The 27612-nt window shown below is 37.6% G+C and overlaps 1 protein-coding gene and 1 long non-coding RNA gene across 2 annotated transcripts; both read left to right on the forward strand.

The window, feature by feature from the left end:
* The first annotated feature begins 1112 nt into the window (after positions 1 to 1112).
* Positions 1113 to 16380, forward strand: LOC102810113 (short transient receptor potential channel 5-like). The gene is made up of 8 exons (XM_078007018.2): positions 1113 to 1161; positions 11646 to 11819; positions 11930 to 12076; positions 12664 to 12833; positions 13148 to 13324; positions 13675 to 14411; positions 15006 to 15351; positions 16033 to 16380. The coding sequence occupies exons 1-8, from the start codon at positions 1113 to 1115 to the stop codon at positions 16378 to 16380; spliced, it is 2148 nt and encodes a 715-aa protein (XP_077863144.2).
* Positions 16381 to 16703: 323 nt separating this feature from the next.
* On the forward strand, positions 16704 to 17880 carry LOC146747640 (uncharacterized). Its single transcript, XR_014928880.1, has 2 exons — positions 16704 to 16750; positions 17190 to 17880. It is a non-coding gene; the product is annotated as an uncharacterized LOC146747640 (long non-coding RNA).
* The last annotated feature ends 9732 nt before the right edge of the window (positions 17881 to 27612 follow it).

A 27612-nucleotide genomic window follows, 5' to 3' on the forward strand; every position in this document is an offset into this window, starting at 1 on the left:
TTACGATTAGAATCTGTAATAAAATTATGAGTACTCGTGGCTCAATTAAACCTTTTTATTTTCACACACGTGCATACTCATTTATTTCCTGTCAGGAACAACGTAGAATATTGATAGATGTAGACATACTGTGCACGATGGTGATGTTGCCGAGGGATTTGAAGAGAAGATGTATATATTATGATTGATATGTGTATGTTGATATCGGAATTAATTCGAATTAGTGGTACGTACTGTCAATTCGAATGAATAGTACGAACGGCCAATTCGAATTAGTGATACGTACCGTCAAGTATATTTAATAATACATTAAAATTATCAATATACTACTACTATCAATTAGAATTAGTGGTGTTTTTGTTAATTCAAATTAGTGGTACGTACTGCCAATTCGAATCAGTGGTACGAACGACCAATTCGAATTAGCTGTACGTACTACCTCAAATAACTTTCAACTCGAATTAGTGGTACGAACAGTCAATTTGAATTTATAGTACATACTGCCATTTCGAATGTACTATTAATTTGAATAGTTCATCCTGTTTATTCGAATGAGTGGTACGTACTGTTAATTCGAATATTTGATATATCAGTTTTTTGATACGTATTGTTGATTCGAATTAGAGGTACGTACTGTCAATTCACTTTTCGACAAATTACAATGCATTGCAACGTGGTTCATTGTTGTTGAATTCAAAACTGATATTAATATTGTCTTCTATGAAAAAATATTTGTTGGTGTGAGGCCCAAATACACCGCCTGTTGGAATCTAGAACCTATAAGAATAGGGAGGGGGTCGAGACCGAGATAAGAAAATGTAATGCTCAGGCTATAAGACCTCGTGACTGTGAAATTACACCTGCATAAGAAACATGATAAAACATATGTTGCATAATCCCGACCATCACATTTTAACGACTGGCAATGATTTCTTAATGATTATGAAAGTTACCATTAGTGGAACGAGATGCAATTCATTGATATTAAAATACGATTCCAGAAAGTCATAAACCACAACTATTACATATTTTATTGAAGAAAACCAATTTCGGCTAGTTTAGCTATTTCAATTTGACGACGGGCCCAATAGCACTGTAACCAAAGCAACAGCATGTCTCCCTACGGCATAATAGAAGACATACTCCTTCACGTCAGTAATGGTAAGAGTAGAGAAACAATGACGTAGTCTATAATTGCGTCAAGAATAAGAGCGACTAGCTTCTCCAGCGAATACAAATTTGGTGTCTTCTTAATAATCGTGATCGGATTTCTTGTTAACAAGCAAAGTATTTTGCACGCGTTGTATACGTCATATGGGTTCATATCGACGACACGATGTGACAAACATCGACCTTTAATTTCATGCTGAATGTATTCGGACACTAATTTAGTTATGCTGCGCATGCGTTTTTTGAAAATATTTCGTCACTGTAACGCTGCATAAAATAGACCCACGAGAAAGTGACGTAATATACCCACATATTGAAGTTGTGCAAGCATAAAAACTAGACATATAAATGGCTATTTCTAGTTATTCGTGTCACTAATTAACCGTCCTATGTGTATACAAACATCTATAGTCGCAGTGGTTATAATATGTAACCATAACCTCGTTGAACAACACTGCGTTTTTGTTTGTGTGTGCGCATACCCAATAAACCACGATCTGTACGTGGTTTGCCTTCACTGTTCGCTATACTATGTAACCACCTGGTCGTTGAAATACACTGCGTTTTTGTTTTTGTGTGCGCATACCCAATAAACCACGATCTGTACGCGGTTTACTTTCACAGTTGCCTATACTATGTAACCACCTGGTCGTTGAAATACACTGCGTTTTTGTTTTTGTGTGCGCATACCCAATAAACCACGATCTGTACGTGGTTTGCTCTCATAGTTCGCTATTTTATGGTCTGGTACTTTTATAGATATAAATTTTATGGTCGATTAGATAAGCCGGTTTGTAAGTATCCAGCAATATATGATAACGAGTACATCACATCTGATTTCCATATTTATGCATACACGTATACAAGGCGTCCGAATATAGACAGGTATTTCACGTATATAGGCCGGAATTTCGAGTGACATTCAAAGCAACGACCAATTTCATGAATATCTCTTTTTTTTAATTACGGATGCAACATTACTTTTAATCGATTCCGGTGTCATAAAAACTATAAGGTTACATATTACTACGACCTGAATTCTCTTTAACTTACAAATTTAATTAAATGAAAAGTTAAGGCTAACAACATAATACTCCCAGATGAAAGAGCTCGGCAAATGTAAGAACATACAATTTACAGTTTTTTGTATATCACTTTTCATTCTCTTGATATTCAACTTTTCATTAATGTATATACTCCACCATCTTGATTCTTCAGCAAAGGATTATGGGTAAACTATGAGATCATATCCACTGTTGTCAGAAATTGGGAAAATGATTTCATCTTTAACTTCAAATTGGCTGAAAGTTTAGAAAATGGTAGCATATTGCATATAAAATAGTTGTCAAGCAACAGAACTAAAAATATTCCTTTTTTTCTACCAAATGCTCAAAATTCCTTATATTGTATACAATTTATCGATGTGAGTAGGTTATATAGGTGATATATAACCTGTTGACCACTACAAGTGACAAAAACGTGTCATTCTATTTTAACGACTAAAATAGTTAATAATATCTAATTTCCATTACTTTTTTTCTTCATTTCATTTCTTTTTTTATTTATTTCTTCTAAATTTGTGGAGCTCTTTCTTTAGGGAGCATTATGTTGTTTAGCTTGACTTCACCTTCAACGAAAAACATTGATCAGCGGATTTCACGATGACATTCAGATGATCTATACCATTAATGATTTAACTACATGCCGTCGAAACCACAATGGTGGAAAACGTTTTTAATTTCGGATGTATTGTTTCTTCAGCTGACGGTGTGAGGCATTAGCTAGATGTGTTCGTTTCCTATATATGAAAAACTACGAACGATTGCACATAATTTCACACATTGCACATAGAACATTTGAGACATTGGCTGACATATTCATAATTCTATATGTTCCTACATTGCGACTTAGTTCAGCTTGTTTTCTCTCACACCAATTGGGATGATTGGTTGTTTAATAATAAGTCTTTTTCATTTTCATATGACGTCATACTTCAACTTTACTAATTGCTATCTCAGTGAATGAATAGCTTGTTTGGAAACCCTTCCATTGATATCAAACATAATACAGTTGGCACAATTATGATTACGTTCAGATGGTTTTATTGGCCCCTCCCCCTAATGATAGCTTTCATGGCCATTTGGAGGAGGAGTATGCTGTACCCTATAATATTATATTTAAAAAACATAACTGTATCATTCTCGGTGCCCGAATAATGTACGGCGTACCTATTACATCGTATTCCGTAACTTTAGGTTGTCTGTGTTATATATTCTATTTTTAAAATAATAATTGAAAGACTCTCAGTTTCCAGATAATATTCAGTATATTATGTGAATTTAGCCAAGGATATGGAAGAGTTGTGCCCATAAATTTAGTAACACTTCAACCATAAAACTGTATTTAAATACGAAATGCATCTAGTGATACTACACGTGGCTGTTATTCCATGTGCCTTTATAGAGTGAAACGTCGCGGAGAACCAAGCTCGCCAGTCCATGGCAGTACATGCACAGGCCATGTGAATCGCGCCAGTGAATCGTTGAAGAACACCCTGTAATGTGACATTACACTCACTCACATACTCCACCAGATATCTTAGTTCCGAATAGGGGTTTCGCTGTAACGAGCTGTATTATTTTGAGAGAATTATTTAGAATTTAGCATACCATTATTTTTATTTTTATTTTAGTCTATGTTTACATTACGTTGTCTACCAGCTTAGTTATCAAATAGTTTGTTTAAAGTTTGGATGATTTTTACATATGCGTACATTTCGTATTTGTGTCCATAAGAAATGTTCATATGAGTGTCCTTCGTAAAACTCAATCATTTGTAGATTGTGAGCCACCCGTGAATTTACTAAAGCGCTGTTGTATGCGGTAACCAGAACCCGCACAAGGGGGTGACAATACTTTTTTGGAACCTCTTGAAAATAACAATAAGTGTATTGTCAAATCAACCATAAATGTAATAACAACCATAACTGTATTGTCAAATCAACCATAAAAATGATAAAAAGCATAATTGTTAAAATAAATCAACCATAAATGAAATAACAAATCGTCAGTCAGACATATTTTATTCACCATCTACTTTAGACGAGCGGTCAACTGCACCTCAGTGATTAATTGTCACAATAACTGTCACATCGCAGAAAATGCATTTATAATATCTAAAATATTGCTTTCACTATTTTTTTTTATCGAACTTGCTGCGAGTTAGCATTTATTCTACGTTTGCGCAACTCACAGCGTCAGTGAATCGTGGATGATGTTAATGTATGACAACCTTGTGTTTGATTCTGTTATGTGTTTTGTGTTTACAGTATATATAAATAGATATCTAAGATCAAACCGGTACTAAAAGAAAGGTAAAGATACTGAGACAGATTTTTTCTAAGTATGCGTGTCTCAGTAAATATTGGAATAAACAAAGAAACTACACGTACATGCCCGCTTATAACGTCTTTCGCAGCTCCAGGAAACTTATGATTTCACTTCATCAGTATACATTCTAACTACCTTTAAGCCTGGAAATGAATTGCAATGCTTGTGGCACAACTAGAAGCGTCCGTCTTGGCCAAGGAGACCTTGAACTTTTTAAAATTCCCCAAAACATCAGGCACTTGTTTCCCCTGTCATGTTTAATAGGTTATTTGCTAAATATGAGTGCATGACTGGGGGCAATCGCTTGACCGTATCTCCAGTGTAGACTGGTAAGGCACCTTTTCTATAAACCAATGACTAAATAAACGACAGTAAGGCCATTAGAGAGTTGTCGATATCGCTTTGACCTGTAGTCAAATTAGTGAAAATACCCTAGTCTTGAGGGCGCATTGAACAATGAATAGATATACTGTTTGCGATGCACAGAATAATTGAGAGTGAACTTCAAAGCACAGCCAATTTTCTTAATAATGTCTATTTTTTTCAATTGCGGGTGCACGTGGAACATTACTTTTAATCAATTCCAGTGTCATAAAAACTATAAGGTTACATGTGACTCCGACCTAAATTCTTCCAAATTTAACGATTGATCAGTGGATTTTACGAGGACATTCAAATGGACTAGAGCATTATTTACTATTATCATAATATCATGGAGCCCCCTTAAAAGGGGGTTTCAGGCTCGCACGGAAAAAGTTGAAATCTAGATCCTCTGAAACGCTATTTCCTGCATTTTGAGGGACACATTTTGACATACATAATATGTATAACATAACACAAAAGTTTTCAGCTTGAATTATGCTATGGGGGGGGGGGGGCACCCTCAACATTTTTCGAGTCCCCCCCGGCGCCGCTGCCACTGAAAGTATGCACTCATGTGTATGCTGCGCGTCCGTCGACACTACCGCTATCGTAATAACCTCAAAGTACGACACATGATAGTGGCAGTGAACCCATGGTACATTGCGGTTCTTGTCTCAATAGCTGGATTCAACACTGTACACTTTACAGATCACGGAAAGTGTACACATTATTTTTGTTCATATTTGTTATATCCTTTTTATACGTGTTGTTGATTATTATTTACTCTAAAAGCCATGGGCACGTTTAGCCGCGGTCTAAAATGGTTGTGATACATGATGCAATCAATCAGTCTTTGATTATAGGCGGCCGTACACAAAGAGCTAATTGCAGTCGTGTGTTAATTACTTACTGTATACTAAGATTGCAGCGACGGCTACACTGTAACTCTTGATAAATACACTAAAACTAACCCGTCTATCGTAAAAAGAAACAGATTACTGTATTTCTTTTATCGAATTTATAACTGAATAAAATAATATCGAAAATATATAAGCGATAAATATGGTTTTTATTATACATACACAAACGCGGTAATTTATTCTGTCAAATAATGTGCAGAACAAATTATTAATAATGAACCTATGCAAAGATTTGTGAGTTGTCTTTATCTTTATGGCTTCAATATCACACTATACTGTTACTGATTGATAGTAAATCATCGTACCTAACTTTCATATCTCCATACGTCAGACATGCCTATTTGGATGGTATCTTCGAACATTGTTGGAATTGTCAATTCACATGTTGTGCAATCAGTTGGTATTATTATATCGTCATATTACCGTATGCTAGAATTGGGATGGGGACGGTTGTTTAAATTAAAAAGAATACAATTTTTCTTCCGTTGTCAGTCAGAACGTAAATATGTCATCAATTAGAATTTTTTTTGAAATGGTTCAGTTTGAGAGACACCATTTTATTGTGAACTCCTGGCCCGGAAACCAAGCTGTCGACGTGAGCTTGTTTAAATTGTCGTTCAAGCGAATGATTTGATTTAGCGATGCGTCCGATGCCATGGCAACTATTGTTTGTGTTACTATGACAACTATTGTTTGTATTACGCACGTTGTAAACTAAAAACTGGTTTTAGTAGGAGTTATTATTTTTTGTGTTTTTAACATGAATAAGTAAAGTCTTGACCGTGTTCACCAATTTCGGGTATTTCATTTATTTATACCGTAAAGCAAAAATGACTGGAGCTGGTATATGTATAATGTTGACCTGTTAAGCTATCATTGGTACATTCTCTTGCCACGTAAACCAGTGGCGTTTTTACATCCACAATACAAGACACGTCACCTGTTTGTTTTTTTGTAATTTATCGGGTTTACGAAGTAGTCCACACTGTCACGCTTCACAGAAGTAATCAATTGTCACGATTCATTGTTTTTTGATGTCGCGGTTCTTTTGGAAATGCACATGGCTCACTTCTAGTACGCATGAGCAAACACACATTTCCCGTGATTACCCAGATATTGATTAGTAAGCCTTTGGTAAATGTCACAAATACTCAGCTATCTGTGAATTTGACTCGTGCATTCCGAGAACGTACACTCTTTTAAAAAATGTCTTTTCCTATCGTCTGCTGTCCAAATTGCTGAATAGTTTTATGTACTGTTTAGAGTACTGCCCATCGGTAAGAAGAGCAATCCCTAGCAGCTGTGCTGGGCTTTGAATGGATGAACCAAACAAGTATACGTATTAGCAGCCAGGTGATTAGGCTGAGTACTTATATCGATGGTTACATTTCATAAAGATTGAACGCATCTGTAAATTGTCTTTTACCATCATTTAGCTAAATTTGACATTCTGATCACATATTTCAAACAAACAAACATGGCAGACTCATTGAGAATATAATGTGTTGCAATATAAAAATTACACAAGTTTTAGCAAGGTCAATGTCTAATATAGTGCAACAACGAATTATGGGTAAATTTGTACTTCGCCCTGGATCCAAGGCGTTGTCCGAGTGAGTGATATTTACATTCGGTCGTCGGCTGTCAATTCAAACATGCCCATGGATCCTGCTATAGCAAAATGGAGCAAATGCACAGCAAATTGAAACTACTGTTTTGAACTAAACAAATCAACCCAACACAAACTGTTAATGACCAGGAAATTGGTTTATCCGTAAAAAATCTCACTTAGTGCAATTAGTTAAACTATTATGTGCAAGGAACTAATGGTACCTCTATGCGACATGGTTGTTGTTAAACATTGTCCTTGTCACAACATTTTCTGAGCTTACCCTTCAAATGTATTCCCATATTACCAATATGTTTCCAGTAATTTGGTTTACTATGGCCAGCCCAAGCAGTGCATACATATGATATGCACTTGAAGTGAGGATGCGTTAATTTTATCCAGCAAATAAGGGACAGGATTGTCATTTGTGAGAGTTGTGAATTAATTATGCAAAATTTTGTAACCTATATATTACGTCAGTATTCTGTTATTCAGGGTAAACGTCGTGATTCCACGGCAAACGTAGCAGCTTTCACAGTAAACGTCACGATTTTCGCGACAAACGTAACAGTATTCAGATTAAAGGGTGCTGTATATGTCGCTATAAGCCCCGTGTCTGGCGGGCACAACACGCCATGACGACCACCGCCCTTTAAACGTAAATAATATGCAAGACAAACGTCGTGATTTTCACAATATTCGCAGAAAACGGTTGAATATTACCATAGTTAATAGTACCTTAAACTGAAAGATTCAACCAAGTGTGTTTAGACTATTCTAGTGTTGTTGATTTTTTTTATTTGATGATTTGTGTATCTCCACGCTCGCCCGACCGTGTCACCGATTGCGTCGTTTGAGCAGCACGACATGGGGAAAAATACATGTGATGGGGCTGCGATGACGGTTCGTTCTCATAAAATAATGACATGTTATAATCACCTATATGATAGCAACATATTTTTGTATTCTTATGGTGTTATTTCCACATAAATGTGACTTGAGTTCTTGGTAGGATTCAGTTTTTAAAACAAATAAATCGTGAAAATATAATTGATGGGCGTATTATCGACTAGAAATTAAATATTATTGCAACCAAGCCTAGCCTCGGGCTGTTATCGCTCCATTATGGATATCATGCTGACACGAACGCGTACAATCAAGGCAACCGTTAATGATATATCGGTAACGATGTAAAGGTAAGACTCCAAGGATGTACGTTTATTTCACAACCATGTATTACGCAACTCGATGAATCATAGTACCCTTCTGGCCTTTCGAATACTGAATTCATTGAGGCTTTGTTTGCATACAATGCTTTCCTAAGTTTTCGTGTACTGTAAAAACCACTAAACTGCTAGTGATTAGTTGCGTGACAGTTAACCGATTCATCAGGCTTGGCAGTTGCGCATTGGAGTGACTCAGCGGTTGAATAATATAGTTTAGCGTTTTATACAGTATTACCCGTCTAGAAATCGCGTAATGTTCCCTCAGTCGCTATTCACCTCTCCAGAAACGCATAGTAGCAAGCTAGTATATCTTATCTTATCTTACCCATTGAAATTTACGCAAACGTCACACGTACACTATGGGATGTCAATCAATGTTTATTGACAGTGAGCGGAAAATTTCAGTGTCAGATGATTGAAATGGCGACACTTTGATTCGACCAAACAATTCTACAATCAACGTCCGAGCACGGGTGATTTTACTAGCGTCGAATCTAGGCGTCAGTGGGATGCCGTATATGAGTAGAGCGCCACACACAGTATAGCCTATATTCTATTTTTTATTTCAATCTGTCGGATAACAAATTAACCTATTATTGGGCTTGTACGCCCAGCCTAATAAAATAGCAGTGACTTTTCAATTAGCCGTGTGATATAGTGGTTAACACAACACCCGTTTTAGATTATGTTTTTTTGAACTTGAATAAAAGATGGGTACACACACAATATAATTTAGATAAAAACATTATTTAACGCTAAAGTCAATTTTTGTTACCTTTCATAAAATGGCACATTGCACAATGGGAGGGCTTAATAGCTCGCCACGGAACGCCATTTTTAATAACACAATACGGAAGAGTAATATTTTAGGATTATACAGAAATTACGGTTAGGAGGTGGAGGAGGTTAAATAATAAAAGTACCGAGGTGTGATGAAGCTCAGGATAGTGTTAATATATTGGACAAATAATAACCAACGTTTTATTGGCGGAATATATCAAACTACACAGTCGTCTTCTTTATTAACGCTCGCGAAGTAACAAACAAAGTACAAACAATTGTTTTCCATATTTGTTTTGAAATCATGTCAAAGATCTGCATCCAGTGGGACATTTTGTCCATTTTAGTATACTAGGCTATAAAACCTCTTTCTGGACAAATTAGGACATTAGTCATCGTGCTTCTTGTATATTTCATAAAGCTTATTGTATCAGGTGTCGTATTCTCGTTAGGCAAGGTGCAACTTTGTCGCCCATGTCAGGAATGAGCTATAATGTTGCTTGCATTATGCCTGTGAGTACATTCAATTCAGGGAAATCTGGTCGTACTAGTAATAGAGTTGGAATAAAAAAATGTTGTTTAATATTTAATAGTTGATGTTATTTTTTATTAAATCATATTTTTGTTTATGTTTAAACTCGCAGAAAACTATTGGAGCGTACTACATACAACACTGAGGGTTGTTTTATAAAATGCCGCTCCACATCAAGGGCGGTAGGCAACCGTGACAGTTGTAAGATAAGCCAGGATTAATGACAATTTTTAAATGTTGACGATTTATTAGAATAATGACAATACAATACATTTATGTACTATGTATACATGTACCTTATATATGTACACAATTCTGGCTGTACCATTCGCTTATTTAATTCCATTACAGTGTACACTTTCTTCTATGCTATCGATAAAGAGCCATTGCTCGAAACGTCTAGCTATTTTTAATAGTTATTTAGGACTACGATTACCAAATATTATCTTCTATATAATAGATTTAAATATGCACAGAACGGCAGCTATGCATCTAGTGGCAGCGATGCATCATGAGTGACCGTACAACAGCAATTATTAAAATTTCTGCATTTCACAGCAAACGTTCGATATTGAGCCCAGATTAGTGAATTATGTTTTTAATGACTGAACATGGTGTGTACGTTCTTCAATAAAAAGCAAACATGCATACCCTCCGCACAGTTCGATACGCGTTACTTATCATCACTGCACAAAGCAGATTTGCATAGAAATAGTTCGGATGTCACATACGTTTTTTTCCACTTTTTGTAGTACGTTTTCAGATGTAACAGCTACAGGAAAATGGCCGTGCGTAGTGAGGTGATTGACCACAAAATTGAAGGCTGTCTGTGGCAGAGGCACTATTGCGTAAAGCGCAAAGGCCTCTGGGAAGGAGATTGACCCCGTCTATCCTCGGGGGCGGACATCCGGGCATTTTCACCGCCTGGCAACCCGCGGCGGTGAAAACAAAGGCCCAAAACTCGCAGAAAACGGTACTTTGGGATGATTGTTGAGACTCCTCTGAACAGTGCAACAAGATTAGCCCTACGTGTGTAACATATATAAATTTGGTTGTTCGGAATTACTTCAAAGTTGAGTTTGTGTTGTTTTCTCTAATTTTCACCGGCTCGACCGGCGTTCCACAGCAGCGCGCACAGAGCCCATAGAAATGCATGGTACAGTGGTGCGCGTCTTAGCAACGTGGAACGTCTGTGACGTAGCTCCGCCCCCGAGGATTATTATGAAAAGCGGGTGTGAAAGCGACCTACATTCGAACGTTTTCAAAAAGCGCGCGGCCACGTCTTGTACGCGCTAGACGCACGTTTTCTAAAACTCAAGAGTCTGAGTCAAAACATGTCACCACTGAGGTAATGCTCGTGGTACTGTTTTACCATTTCTACAATGTTACTAATAACTTATTTTATCCAAGAAAAAAAATATTCATGTATTACTTCTAGTATTGTATTAACCCAGGCACTTTTGCCTACCGACCTTGGTTATGTCATGTAAAAGAGAGGATGTCAACTCATCGATTTTATTGGTAACAATGTACTCGTCTGTTGACAGTTAAAATAGTATCTCCTAAATGATTACGAAGACGAGTTCATCTTCGTGTGACCTTGACCTCACGCTGAACTTACACTCTTAAACATATGACTTTGAATTTGTATTCCAGGTGACCAAAGTGTTGTCATGGATCACCACAAGGGGGCGCTGTTTGCATTAACCGCGAAGGAAGAAACGTATCTAAACGAAGAAACAAACGGTAAACTAACGCCAGTGGAAAATGAATTTCTGCGAGCTGTGATCGATCAAGATAGTGAGAAAGTTGAGAATCTCTTGCAGGCAAGTAATGCCAATCTAGTTAATTAGACCCCATTGAAAACGAAAGAAAACTAGATCATCAAACTGAGGGTGCGTTCTCTTTCTTTTTGACCATGACACTTTGTTTCTAGGGAGCTAAAGTTGACGTGAACTGTGAAGGAAGACGTGACATGCAAGTTGTCAGTGCTTTACAAATAGCCGCTGAAAACAACGACTTCTACATGGTGAAACAATTACTAGATCACGGCGCAAAACGTCTGGTGGCGCTAGACCCACCAAACGGTAGGTGTTTCGCACCAATGCACTAAAAGTCAGTATAGACGTCACATCTTTGAGCAGTAATAAATTGTTTGACTATTTAATCGTATATCAGTTCTAGTCTTGTTTTCAAACTTAGAAGCAAAGAAACGAACTACGGGTTTCAGTTGTAGCGGTATGTTGTTTGAATACGGCAGTAACGCTGCTGGATCGTTCCAAGTAGGTGCACGTCACTCACTGACAGAGGCTCCGATTTTCACTCAAATTTATACAGAGCCACTGCGCATTTTAAATTGACATTTGGAGGATTGTCTTTAGTTGTTTATAATAACAGTCTGTGAACGAGGATGACAAAACGGCGGATAATTATGACTTATTCGGACGAAAATACCACGTGACACAGAAACCCGCAATTGCATAATGGTTAGATGATACAAATGTCAATAGTTGTGACTTGGGATCGGAATGTCAATTATGTTACTAAAAGAAACGCTTAGTTCGTGTAATTGATTATATAACTAAAAATAGTGTTATAAAAATGTAACATATATTCGTTGGAAATAAAAGTGTCATTGCTTGTTACCGACCAAAAACACAAATGTCTGTTTCAGACCACTGTGAAGATCTGTCAACGTGTTTGCGCCGTTTGAGTGTGTACAGGGCTATCTCGAGTCCAGCATACATGAGTTTGAGCAGTGACGACCCAATGCATGAGGCGTTCGTACTTGCCGATGAGCTTCACAAACTCTCCAAGTCCAATGGAATATATGATATTTGTAAGGTAGGATATAATTCAACAATAGTTATCAGGACGTGACGAGTGTGTGATGCTGGTTGAGTGTGATTATACTCGCTTTGCAATGCTGGCGGTCCTATGAATCATTTGTAGAACGGGATAGACCAATATTAAGCGCACACCCTCTTCATATCACATGTAAATCGATGCCTAATAGCAGCGTAGCGGGACGCGCGGACACGTTTCAGCCCACAAAAAAATTGACAAATCAATTGACAAACCCAGCCCAATTAAATAGGAGCGCCCCCTTACCAAATTTCTGGATCCGCCAGTGTCACGTGTAATTTTCTCTAACATAGGGTCAATACCGACAGCTGGAAAATCAGGTGGCCAGATTTGCACATGCGCTATTGGATAACTGCATGACAACGAACGAAGTAGTCACATTGCTACACGGATCCCATCATACTGCAAAGACAAGAGGTACAAAATGCTGGGCTACTGCATTACTAGCCATAGAAACAGAACAAAAAGAGGTGCGTATATTATTTAAAATATCGCTATTATATTCTCCCTTACCACTACCCCGAGTATTAATACCATAGCATTCAATTTGGAATAAAATTCCTTGCATATAACTCCTTACATGACACCATTAAAAAAAACATGTTATGTAAGTTGGTCAGCCGTTACCACGCCGACATCACACAGGTGAAAAATAAGTGGTGTGCAGATTGTTATGACAACCTTCTCACTTTCAGTTAAATATTACTAAAATGATATTACGTTGTTTGGTTTATTGATGGATCCTCATTATGCAAACTCACAACTTAATTTTGCGGGTTTCTTCTAACATAAACATGTGTTTTTCGTATACCCCTCACAGTTCATCGCCAATTCGAAATGCCAGCAAGTGTTACGCAGCGAATGGTTGCGTGGTCAGCCCAAATGGTCGCAGAGGAACGGAATTCTCTGGAGCTTGCTGTATATTCTGTATTGTTTAGTGGTGTATTTTGCACTGCAGCCGTTTCTATTTATGGTTTACGTCGCAGCACCATGTTCCCCTATCTCGGTGATAGTTACATCGCCGAAGGCTCGTTTTGTGATGTATCTGGTATCGTACACGATGTTTGTTATTCTGTTTGCATTCACTGGGGTCATTCACCTGTTGGTCAAAGGAGGAGCGATCAACTATCTCTACCTGTTCTGCGCTTTGTTGGTGTGGTTGTTTGGGATGCTGTGGCGAGAGGTGCAGCAACGCATCTATCACGGAGTTCTAAAATATTCGGCCGATTTGTGGAATATCCTGGACGTGTTCATCACCACGTCGTTACTCGCCTTATTACTTACACAACTTTACAGCGAGATGCGCGGGCTCGACACTCAGAACGAGACGTGGACGACACTATTTCAACTCGCCGCTTTCGTACTGGTCTTGTCATTTCTGCGGTTTATGCAGAACTTCTATCTCAGTACCACCGTGGGGAACATGCTTCTCACGTTCATTTCAATGAAAACAGACGTCACTCGTTTTCTGTTCCTTTTTGGGTTTGTCGTCTGCTCGTTCACCATTGGGTTCTTCTACCTCTACTCAGACGCGCAGTCGCCGCATAAATTTAATTCGTAAGTGATAAAGTATTATTCCGCGATCTGTTCTATCGAACAAATGTCGATGATTTGCAAATTGTAATCTTTGTGGCGAAATTTGATTTATAGAAGGAGTGGGTCTCACTGGAGCATAACGGTATGTAATTTGATTAGAAGAGCGACATTTAAAGTTATAGTCCCGCTTTGTATGATATGTAGATTCTTCTCAATGAAATGTTATCAACTAAAATCCTAAAATGTAAATTATAGGTCCCACTAATGTCAAGTGACTGTGAATGATTACAACAATAAAAATTATATTTTATTAGTCAAGCTTCCATGCTTCAAATCATAATAAAACCAATTAATACGCCTCTATGTAAAACTGATGAACTATATAGTACACGGGGGATTATTATTAATCATTTTTTTTAAAGCGTGCCATATTCGGTTTGAGTACGTCGTCAGCCATGGTAGGCTCGTTCGAAAAATGGCTCGCATGGTCACCGCCCAGTACATACAAACATAGAGACAAAACAACTTTTTCAGGATTTCGTGGTGTTTCACAAATGTCATGCATTTTTTGATAGATATGCTATGATAATATAATCTTTACTTTCATTTCCGCAGTTTAGGCTCAAGTGTGGTTCAGTTAATATTCTCCATATTCGGCAAAGACAGCACGTCCTCTATGTCAGCCACAGTGATGGTCAAACTCGCCAGCGACGACGTTGAGAACACTCAATACAACGCCTCCAACGTTGATAATGGAAACTTCAGTGCGTTACTGACTGACAACGCCATGCATTACATCACGCGTGATGTTGACAACGCCACGCATTACATCACGCGTGATTTTGGTTACATATATAGTGCCATGGGTCTGACGTTGTATGCTTTGTTTTGTTTTCTGGTTATGTTGGTGTTACTCAACCTGTGCATAGCGATGATGTCAGACACGTACACGAGGATAAAGGTGAACATGTATTTTCCCCCCATGTCCCATCGTTAATACACCACTGCGCATGCGTTAATCGCAGAATATAGTTATAATCTGTGAAGAATTTATATACTATATAGAGTCAATTCCGCAAACACACAACTTCCAAACGAACACCGTTATGTTTAGTTGGTTTACATCTGTAATTATAGTCTTTCTCAAAGAGGAAATGCTATTTGAGTATTTCGATATTTGATTTTGCTACCTCATTCGGTCGGTCGGTCGTTCGTGTTATACACATGAAATTATAATACGAGGCCTTATACAATATCATTGAAATATTATAATATAAAGCGCAAATGTTATTGCACTCGGGTTATCATGTACGTACAGGCAAACAAAAACGCATGCTTATTGCCGTTTGCGTTATTTCATCCAGCGTATACTGTCGTCACAAGGTTTACTGAGTTCTAAAACAATTTTTATTTTCCATAATACCCCATTGATCAAGGTGAAATATCAAACAAACGTATTTAACATGTTGAAAAATTTGACCTCTTTAAAGAATAAAAGGTGTGAAACGTTTAGTAATAGATTATACAACAATATTACAAATAAATACCTCTACAGATTTGAAGTTTTCATCATTGTTATTTTTATTCCAGAGATTACGCTTGGTTGGTGTTAAATGACATTATACAACACTCTTTTTGACAGGAGAACATCGACGTCGAATGGAAATATGTTCGTAGTAGTATTTGGTTGGATTATTTCATTGGACCTGTGTTTCCGCCGCCATTAAACCTGCTTCCTACGCCGCACGCCATTAAGGAAGCAGTTACTTCATTTTATCGTTGTCTTTGTTTCAAGGAATGCAAGACAAGCAAGAGTAAAGATTTAGAGGTGAGAATTAGGGGGTTAACAATTGGTTTCGCAGGTATAAACACTACCAACCAAAGCTGTTTGTGGTCTTTCCGAAAGACGTTACGACGTCACGGTACTTCATCGACTCTGAGACCAATCTCCGCCGTGGGCAAACGCGTTAGAAAGTATTTTTTTTATTGAACGTTGGTGTAGAAATGGATTGATGTAGAAATAGCGAGGTTGGTTCAAATCGATGTGTCCGAGCGTCTTTGCTTGGCATTACAAGAAATCTTTTAAAAAATGTGTCAGTATTCTGATACAAAACACCGTGAATTACAACGCTGTAGTTTCATTTTCATACCGTTATGTAACAGTAGACCACAAGATGGCGCAACTAAAAGTTTCAAAGTAGCATGCAGAAAATACTGAGTGAACGGTTCTATCGAATAAAAATATGAATGAAAATGACAAATAGTATTCAATTCTTTCCCTGCCTCCATAAAATAAAGTGTAATTTTCTCGACAGATGAGAGGGTCTTACGATGCAGCGAACACGTTGGACTATGAAGAGGTACGCTATATTATTCCTGTACTAAAATATAAAAAGCTCCCACATTTATTGATATCCTCGGGGGCGGAGCTACGTTACGGACGTTCTACGTTGCTAAGACGCGCGCCACTGTACCACGTGTTTCTATGGGCTCTGTGCGCGCTCCTGTGGAACGCCGGTCCAGCCGGTGAAAATTCGAGAAAAGAACACAAACTCAACTTTGAAGTAATCCTGAACAACCAAATTTATATATGTTACACACGCAGGGATAATCTTGTTACAATGTTCAGGGGAGTCTCAACAACCACCCCAAAATAGCGTTTTCTGCGAGTTGTTGATCTTTGTTTTCACCGCGATGGTTTTCGGCGGTGAAAATGCCCGGATGTCCGCCCGCGGACACGTTGCATATGTTCAGAATCGAAAGTCATACATTGTTTGTTTTTTTCATTAAAATTTACAGCTGATGCGCATTCTGTTGACCCGATATATTAGAAAGATTGGTAAAGAAGAATCCAAAGAGTTCGGTGTAATTCGGAATGGTGTTTCTAACGAAGACGACCCAATTCACGCTACGCAAGTAACTACGAGCATAATGTAGCCTGAATTTGATGACAGATATCCTCGTAATGATCACTTTTGCCGACTGACTTAAAGAAATCTTTCTCGGCATGTCTGACATTATACCGAACTAACACTAGTTGTAGCATTAGCTGTAGTTCGGATCACTGGATCTGGGGCCACTACCTCCGAGACAATACCCGTAAACTAGTCTCAGACATTACATACCATGTGACCTTCGGCTGCTTTACTAGATGTACGCTATACAAAATCCTCAGGAAACGCAAACTAGTCGACTGCCCTCAGCGACGGAGTGGCATGAAGAACAGTGAATCATTCGATATCTAAACACCCTTCAATAAATATAAATTGAATTGAAATATAATTACGAATGGTAAAACAGGTGGGTCACGTGATGTGAGATTTAATGACTGGACAGCATCAGGCAAATCATAATCATATGTAATAATAGGTACCATCGTGATAAGTGTATTAGGGCGCCCCCAGTGTTCATTAATGCATGACTATATGATGTATTGTAATACATTGATCTATCAGCAACTGAAACTCGTAATAAATTCTTAAAAAATCAACCTACTTCCTGGCGTACTTTTGTTGAATAGGTACGGGTAACAGGTAATTGGCAACAAGAATGTCGAACAGAATGTTATTTGTTTAATGATAACACTGTTTACACGTGCACAGTCCGCGTTGTAAAACCCATCGTAAAGAGTTGTCGTAATTAATACGATGTCACTGTGACAGTAGTTGCGTTCACGCACAGCTCCTTAGCACGGGCTAAGAGGTCAAATTCCTTAGCCCGTGCTAAGAAAACGTGCGTGAACGCTTAGCACGGGCTAAGGAATGCTAAGTACGGGTTAAATCTGAACTGAATTTAAAACGCGGTCTAGACCTTAGCACGGGCTAACGAAGTATGCGCGAACGCTTAGCCCAGGGCTAAGCGCCCTTTGCGGCGACCTTTGGGTGTGAAAATTGTCCCATGTTCGTATAACGACACTATTCCACCAGTCATTACTCCGCGCTCACTTCCACACTATTCGGGTCACTGTAGTAGTAGAGCGTACAGCAGCTCCAATCGTAGACAAAATAAATTTGGTTCGCTGTCTACGACATGCATTAATAAAACGCTGTATTCTGTTACGCCCGTTGTATACTGTTTATGTGCATCCAAATAAGTGGTCTGTCTTCTCTCGCGTTCCTGTGCACGTCGCTTCAAAATTAGAACGAAACACGCCAGCAGCAGAAATAGAACCTCACGCGTGTCATCCATTTTTCGTTCGTAAATAGCGGCTTACCAAAGGTCACCAACTAATGGCAGCCCTTAGCCCGTGCTAACGACTGGCCCTCCCCCTGCGTGGACGCAATTAGTAAATCGCTCTGACATATACAGTCTTACACGGAGGGGCACTTTGATTGAGGATGATGTATCATTCTAATATTTGCAGGTTCTAGTGTATTTTGTTGTGCGTACGCCAACAATTCGCCATTTTTATCCAGTCGCGTCTCTAGCTCAGGGTTGTACATCCATCTTCGTAACTAGTATTATATTAACGTACCATATCCAGATTCTGACATATAATTACGCCATGACCCAAAATTGGCAACGCAATTTATTGAAAATATATTGCATTTACCGGGAAAGTACTCGGTGACCAGTACTATAAAATAAGTAAATATGAACACATCCATTGCCGTGCGTTACTAACTATGTTTTTTTTTTCATCCATCATACTTTTACAACTTGAAAAGATGAACTCCGACCTAAAGCACTTCATTATCGTACAACGCAAATGTAGTGCCTGCATATCAGGCTTGCGACATGTGGAGATTTTTTTGCAGATTTCTGGGTGTTTTCTTTGGTTATATCAGTACATTGATCGGAATCATAGTGAACCTAATGACATCTAGACATTTTTGAATATCATAAAATGTTGACAACTTGTTACAATGTATATCAATATATTTCAATAAAATGAGCAGTCGCCAGCCTAGATTTCACCGCCACCCTCAGTTTCGAAGTACACATTCTAGCACTGCTTACCGTGTTCTGCTTTGAAAAAAGTTACGTCGGCGTCAGTTGTGTTCAGAGATTAAAATAAGAAGAATCTCGTGATTTTGCAAGAGGCATAAATATGGCCGCCATTGGATAATGCACACAAAGGCGATGATATTGTTTTAATTTAGTGAAAATACACGGTTGTAATATAATTCTGGCAAAAATAAATGTTGGCCAGCTCAAACTCCTACAAAAGGGATGTAAACAAAACGCACAGATTTGTCAGTCTTCCTGCCTTCAATATTTTCAGAAAGACAGCCAGTTTATAACCTATATCTGTACTTGTTTTATTGGTGTAAGACCTATATTAGATTGTGATGAGAGTAGCCCGTCGCCATGACTGCAGTACGTCACCACCAAATACCCAATCGTATTTCTTATTTTTAATTAGGTGCTATTGCTGATGGCAATTCGGGATTTGAACGTATTTATTATTTAGCTCATCGTGTTCCCTCCTATGGATAAGCTCCGTTCATCTCCCATTTTATTTGAAATGTCTCGTCTCGGGGCCATAATTAAAAAAAAAAAAAAAAAAAACGCTTTTCGCATAGGACTTTTTGATCATGGCACACTCTGAGTATTTCAAACAATTTTTAACACGATTATACCAGAATAACCAATCCTTATTATACACGATATTACAACATTGAAGGGCGTGATCGTCGCACTGCGCATGCGCGAGATATGGGTCTCATATGAACAAAAATGGCAACTTTGACTTTTGGGCAGACCAACAAACTGAGACGTTAACAAGCTTTAACTAGGTAATTTCTTTGGTGATTGGAAGGTATCAAAGGAGTCATCAACGGTAAATAGTGCACGTCGCACGCAGGTCGAAACGCGTTCTCGCGGTTTATATAAGAAGAGCATATTGTATTGTGAGAAAATCAATGTTTATCACGAACACAAATGTCGCGTATGCGCAGCGTGACGACCGCCGCCCTTTAACGAAAATGTTAACATGTTTTGAACTGTTCAGCTGGGTCAACGTGACCTCTTCTAATATTGTCAATATCAGTGTGGTTGAAGCTGCTCCCTTTTTTAGACTTTCAACTCATGTTAACTGTTTATTATTTGGTTATTATTAACTAGACTATCCACTCTTTTAATTTTTTGTTTAAATTGTCACGTGACTAATTATCTCAATAATTGCCACGCAACTAATTGGCTTAATGTGTAAAATGTCCACGATTTCCAAGTGTTTACATTGTCAGCTACGGGAACTCCTGATGTACTGAGTAGTATGAAACCTTAATTCAATTATCTGACCTACCGTGTCGGATCAAAATGTGTAGGATATTCCATCCTTTGAATTCACTCCCTTCCACCACAAAACAATGAGCAGAATTGGGAATCAATGATACATCTGGTGCATAACAAAAATAAAAAAATAAATGTACACCATCTGTCCTGTTCAGACTGTCCTGCATTGAAAAATCAATACGAATCTATGGAAGTGTCAACAAAGTTTAGTATTTGTGAACATAATGGCTTCTAGATTTATATAAAGCAAATATACTAGGAAATGCGTTTTACATTGTCGTTGATTTATCTGACCCAGATTTATTTATTTATTCGTTAAAGCGCGGTAGTCGTCGCGCTGCGCATGTGCGATATATATGGGTCTCATATAAACAAAGATGGTGACTGTTGCGCAGATCAACGAGTACGAACTGGGACGTTTCCAAGCTTTCATTATAGGTAATTTCCATGTCATTCGAAGATATCAAGGAGTCACCGGCGGTAATCAATGCAAGTCGCGCTCAGGTCAAACCTCATACTTTCATATTTCCATTTGAAGAGCGCATTGGATTGTGGGAAAATCAATGTTTATCAACACAAATGTCGCACATGCGCAGCGCGACGACTACCGCGCTTTAAATAAATGTGCTCGACGGTAAAATGTATTGAATTGTTAATATGGATAAATACTCTCCCAATAATATAGCAGTATTTGTTAGAAATGTGAGGTAAATTTAATCCAAGAGTGGAGATAATTTAAAAACACAAATATTAATATAAAGCCATGTTTACATTTCTGCAGGCATTCATAGTTTCCAATAAAAAATGTAGACGTATGAGAGTGTACTTCCATATCTCTCTTACTCTTTCCATTTTTAACCTTTATTTTAAATGGAAAATGCCATAAGAATACAAAATAGTTCTGTGTCTTCCCGAGACTGCAGTCTGCTTGTTAACTGAGAAATTTCAAGTTATTTTGGGGATGTATTGATTACCATAATTACGCTGACGAAAAATTAATTGATATATTGATCGTTCCTCGTTTAAATTAATTATTTATTCGCAGCATAATTTGTTATGGGAATTAACAACCACCGTGAGTATGCCCGCATCCGGCAATTTAGTACGGGTGGACCATTTTATCGTCCAGGGGCGGATAATTTACATTTGTCGAATCAGATGATTGCTTCTTCTTTAACTAGGTATGCACCATTTTGTTTGTTGTTTGTCGACAGGGTTCTCGCTTCATACATATCATGTGCGTATGTTTGTATGAATGTGTCCCTAGCCAATAAAAATCATAATGTCCTGTCCCTGAGCCAATAAAAAAATTCCACCGCCTCATAAAACTCGTAGTTTTTTTACTTATGCGCATATCCAATTTTAGCGCATATAATAGTGATATTACCCATTAAATACATTGTATTAGTCAACATTTCGTAGACTTTTGTTTTCAATGTGAAAATCATGTATAAAATGACAGTGTATTAAGTTAGACCGCAATCAAAACACATTCTATCATTAGAAACATGTCACGTTAACTTCTCAACATCGAAAAAGTATGTCATTTGTTCAAACCATGTCCCGAATAACATTTCAGGACATATGCTATTTAATTTGAAACAATATAAAATATCCTGAAACTGACTAAATTTTAAAGATGATGTTTTTGCTGAATATAAAATATCCTGAAACTGACTAAATTTTAAAGATGATGTTTTTGCTGAATATTATGTTTCTGTCACGCAGAAAAAATATCTTTTTATAATATACATACTAATGTAATTAACAAAAACGACGTCAGAATCATTTGAAGTTATCAGCGGTGTTCCACCATAAACTATGCCATTGTTAACACTGAACGCCTTAATCGTCGATGACATTTGCACATAAAGAGTCAATCACACACCCGAGCTTTTAGAGAATTCAATAACTAATTTCCTTTTAAAATGTCGTGCGAATTAAACATGGCACACATCAATAATTTCAAAGGCTCCATTATGCCTTTGTACAATGTAATTTCAACTACTCCTGAGGACAATTCAAGTTGTGAAATTGGTTTTATTTGTGCTGCAGCATCTTTTAAATGTTTTAAATTGTTTTTAAATAACCTCATTAATATCCAGACGTGTCAGTCTGCAGCGTATCGAGCCGTTCTCAGTGCCAGTCACCCATCTATTGAATGAAACGTGTGAATCGATTCAGTTAAATTTTGCACATAAATGACAAGAACGTGATTTCTTGATTATTGCATTGAGCAACAACAACAATATATCGTGCGCTACAAAAGTCTTTTTTTAAGGGGTCCAATATTCTGCTAAAACTGCGATTGTCAGGACTGGCTTCACAGAACACTAAGATAAAACAATATTTCAAACATAAATTGAGTCATTATCCTCACTAGTGAATATAATTGTTAGCATCATGTGCAGGATATGGCAATCATTTCTGAAATTTGCAGAATGTTGGCCATTCCATACATAACCACTGAAACTATTTTCACTGGATATAGTGACTACAGTATTTTTCATGTCAACATATTAGCCCAAAGTAACAATAATATGTTTTACATAGTATGTACATGTACATACCACAGTTGGGACAAAACAATAGTGACACAATCTAAAAAACTTCGGGAAAACAAACACAGTAACAGCGGAATAAACGAACTGCATCGTTTCAAATTGACTCTGCAAAGTGCCGTGCTTTGATAAAATCGATAATTGGTAAAATCATTCTGCATTTAAAGTTTGTCTACTCATATCGGAATCTTAATTTGCCGAAGAAAAAAAAAATCGTTTGTATTTTTGACGGCAGTAGAATGAAAATATTTATTAGCTTATTCGGCCAGGGTTAAGACAACTTTCGACTACCTATTTCTCGATGATATATTAAGAATTTGATTCATAATTCAATACACAGTGGTGAGAAAATATCAGCAGATTTATGACTGGTTTACGAAATCGGATTTACCTGATTGCATTAATCGGATCATTTACCGCATAATATGATGTCTGATTCGATTTGTGGAAAGTCTGACGTCACGGTGTATAATTTGCATGAGATTACGTAGACTTTGACATAACGTGGACGATTATTAAAACGCAGTAATTCGATTTACATCGATGTTTTCGCAATATTTAATTTGATTAAGCAATGTTTTAATTTGCTCTATGTTTGAGTACGCCTGAGTTATGATAAATAATCTGAGAAAGTAAACAACTAAAAAACGTCTGAAAATAATCGAGGCACGGTATTCGTGTTAATCAAAGCCCCGGCACGTTGAATAATTGAATATAATATCAGAAACGACATATTTCACTAACACTGTGGTATCACAAATAATCACAATATAATATAAACATTCTGAAATTAAATTTTATAAAAAATATGACTATTAGATTCAGAAATATAAAATGTGCCTAATAAAAAGATAAAGCGTGAGTTGTATGTATATACACGCAGTCGAGTACGCCATATGTTGTGAATGCCGCAATTATTCACTGGGTTTTTATTTCGCTGATAAGTAAAAATCACTAAATTAAAATCTACGTTAACATGTAAAAACAACAACAATAGGACACATCGTTACAATGACAAATTCGTGAACTTAAAACACAGTAGCCTGACCAAGTCGCGTGAGTTGCGCCCTTCTGCGGTGCTCAAAACCCAACACAGTGAGGTGAGGTATGATGCCGTTCGGCCGGTGAGGGCCTACTCACGCCTACATGTCAGGCTAAAAACACAGTGAATATATTCAAAACAGCATAATAGTGAAATTAAATGTCAATGAAAGTAATTGATTTACAGTAATCCAACATTATGGGACTGTTGACCATGAAATGCCACGTTCCAGATAATTTAGGTTTAGAAGCACCACTCGCGTTTCAGGTCACTGTTCTCGGAAACCCAGCGTGATAGGCATGCAATTTGACACGCACGATCAACGTGACATCAAGGCTTGTTCATAGCCAAGCAATGTGTTGCTATAAGTCATCGCTATTATGTTTTCAGGCGCGGAACAACGAACATAGGTCAATGACCCCAGGCATGTATATTTCCATGACTACCGAAGATGGGGCTATTTTGACACCTCATCAAATGAAAAGTAATTTCCATGTTCACCTTTCTTGAGAGCACGGTCATAATATAATTGTCCCTTTACATGATGTATGTCATTAACCCGGAGTAATGTTCGCGTTGTCTGCACGTAGGGTCTGAAATAACGACGACACCATCGCAATGCCGTGGGCAAAACTTTAATAAGCATCTGTATTTATTTCATTTTAATTCCGACATTTTTATTTGCGTATGTTGAAACTGAAAACTCGATGTAATTTAATAGGCTTCGTAAATAACATTCAGTGAATTGAAAGATCAGCTTATATCGTCAGACGCTGCAATGTAATGATATATGCTCATTTCACTGCTGTGAGTGCACGAAAGGTCTGGGTAATGGCGTGAATAATTCACTTATATTCGTCAATTATTAGAGAAACGATTATAAAAGTGATTTTAGTCTCTCATCATAGCAATCATCCACATGATGAAGCGATGCTTTATTTCTAAACTAGTAATTTACACCACAGTGAAACGGGATTTAAATCCAAACTGCGAATTTCCAGCTGCAATGGATGTACACGTTGATGACCATAGTCGCCCATAGCAACCATATCGGTTAGAGTAATTTTGTGTCTTCCGAACTCACCGACTTACTTGTAAATAACCATTTCTTACAATGACACCTTTCACATTTATTAAAACATACGAACATTCTGCGTTTGTCTGTTGACGCATTCAAACATGGCGAATGTGTACGTGCGAAGTACTGTATATAAGTCTCAATGTTTTACGAGTTTTTAAAGGTGGCATTTGACCTCCATGTGTTTACAGACGACAAGGTTCATAGCAAACGCAAATAATACGACATGTAATCGTGCCATGCACAGAAATTGTCAGTGTGATGTAATATACAACCGGATAAGTAACACTATATATGTATATTCCAATAATGTTGTCCCGGCGTCATCACAGTTGATACAGTACGCAGTAAATATTATTATCGTTTTACGAGATCAGGGAGCACATTTTCCGGCTCCGAAACTTAGAGTATCTTCAAATCGAGAGAATTCACTGGACAGGCAGGCCGACGAAGTTCTCAATCAATCAATCAGTCACTCGATACGGAGATATTTGCACAACCCAGAGATGCGCAATTTATGAGGACTGTGGACATTGACAGAACAACCAAACTTAGTACATTCATGTCGCGGGTGGGTATTCTCCCCATAATTTAAGTTAGAGATGTTCATCGGAGAAAGGACTGTTGTTATGCCAACGTCTGGTCCATCCATCGACTCGAGCCTTCACTAATAATAAACGCCAGATGAGGTCGAACACGACGGTTAGCCAATATTAATATGAACGTACTACAGTTGTTTTGCTTCTAGGCTGGTCGTTGTATAAGATATGAACTGCGGGTCTAATGTTTTGAGATAATCTGCAAAAGAAACAAAAAACAAAACAAAAAACAATATACCATATAAAAAAACACAATTTCAACAACATGTAGTGGATGCCAGCCAACCAACCAACCAACCAACCAAATATTCATTCCCTTCACTCACTAACTAACCACTAATTAACCAAACCGTTAATAAACCACCAACTGACCGCTATCTAACCACCAACTAACTGACGACTGACTAGCCACTGACTATTCACTATTTAACACCTAAGCATCTGACCTGTGTAGCTTTAAAACTTCATACCAGAGTACATATTGGCCCATGAGTCGTTGTTCAGTGAAATTTGAACAAAAACAACTAACTAACCACTTTCTGACCGGTATCTGAGCATCAAGACTGTATCTTTAGGTGATTAACAGGTTGGATCATTGGCATATACCAGGATTGTATCTTTAGGTGGTTGACTGACTGATCATTTGCTGTATCATGACTCTATCTTCGTGTGATTAACCGGTTGGATCAATGGCATATACCTTGACTATATCTTTAGGTGGTTGACTGGTTGGATCAATGGCATATACCTTGACTATATCTTTAGGTGGTTGACTGGTTGGATCAATGGCATATACCTTGACTATATCTTTAGGTGGTTGACTGGTTGGATCAATGGCATATACCTTGACGATATCTTTAGGTGGTTGACTGGTTAGATCAATGGTATATATTATGACTATATCTTTAGGTGGTTGACTGGTTGGATCAATGGCATATACCTTGACTATATCTTTAGGTGGTTGACTGGTTGGATCAATGGCATATACCTTGACGATATCTTTAGGTGGTTGACTGGTTGGATCAATGGCATATACCTTGACTATATCTTTAGGTGGTTGACTGGTTGGATCAATGGCATATACCTTGACGATATCTTTAGGTGGTTGACTGGTTAGATCAATGGTATATATTATGACTATATCTTTAGGTGGTTGACTGGTTAGATCAATGGTATATATTATGACTTTATCTTTAGGTGGTTGACTGGTTAGATCAATGGTATATATTATGACTATATCTTTAGGTGGTTGACTTGTTAGATCAATGGTATATATCATGACTATATCTTTAGGTGGTTGACTGGTTAGATCAATGGTATATATTATGACTGTATCTTTAGGTGGTTGACTGGTTGGGTCAATGGTATATATTATGACTATATCTTTAGGTGGTTGACTGGTTAGATCAATGGTATATATTATGATTATATCTTTAGGTGGTTGACTGGTTAGATCAATGGTATATATTATGACTATAACTTTAGGTGGTTGACTGGTTAGATCAATGGTATATATCATGACTATATCTTTAGGTGGTTGACTGGTTAGATCAATGGTATATATTATGACTATATCTTTAGGTGGTTGACTGGTTGGGTCAATGGTATATATTATGACTATATCTTTAGGTGGTTGACTGGTTGGGTCAATGGTATATATTATGACTATATCTTTAGGTGGTTGACTGGTTAGATCAATGGTATA

Source organism: Saccoglossus kowalevskii, chromosome 3, assembly GCF_978046115.1.
Source record: "Saccoglossus kowalevskii chromosome 3, keSacKowa6.1, whole genome shotgun sequence".
In the NCBI taxonomy this organism is placed as follows: Eukaryota; Metazoa; Hemichordata; class Enteropneusta; family Harrimaniidae; genus Saccoglossus; species Saccoglossus kowalevskii.

Bases quoted from the DNA above. Each gene is read 5' to 3' on its own strand.
- LOC102810113 (XM_078007018.2), top strand. From the start codon at position 1,113: ATGTCTCCCTACGGCATAATAGAAGACATACTCCTTCACGTCAGTAAT. The intron at 11,820-11,929 runs GTAATGCCAATC...GTTTCTAGGGAG, and splicing joins TGAGAATCTCTTGCAGGCAA to CTAAAGTTGACGTGAACTGT. The intron at 14,412-15,005 runs GTAAGTGATAAA...TCATTTCCGCAG, and splicing joins TCGCCGCATAAATTTAATTC to TTTAGGCTCAAGTGTGGTTC.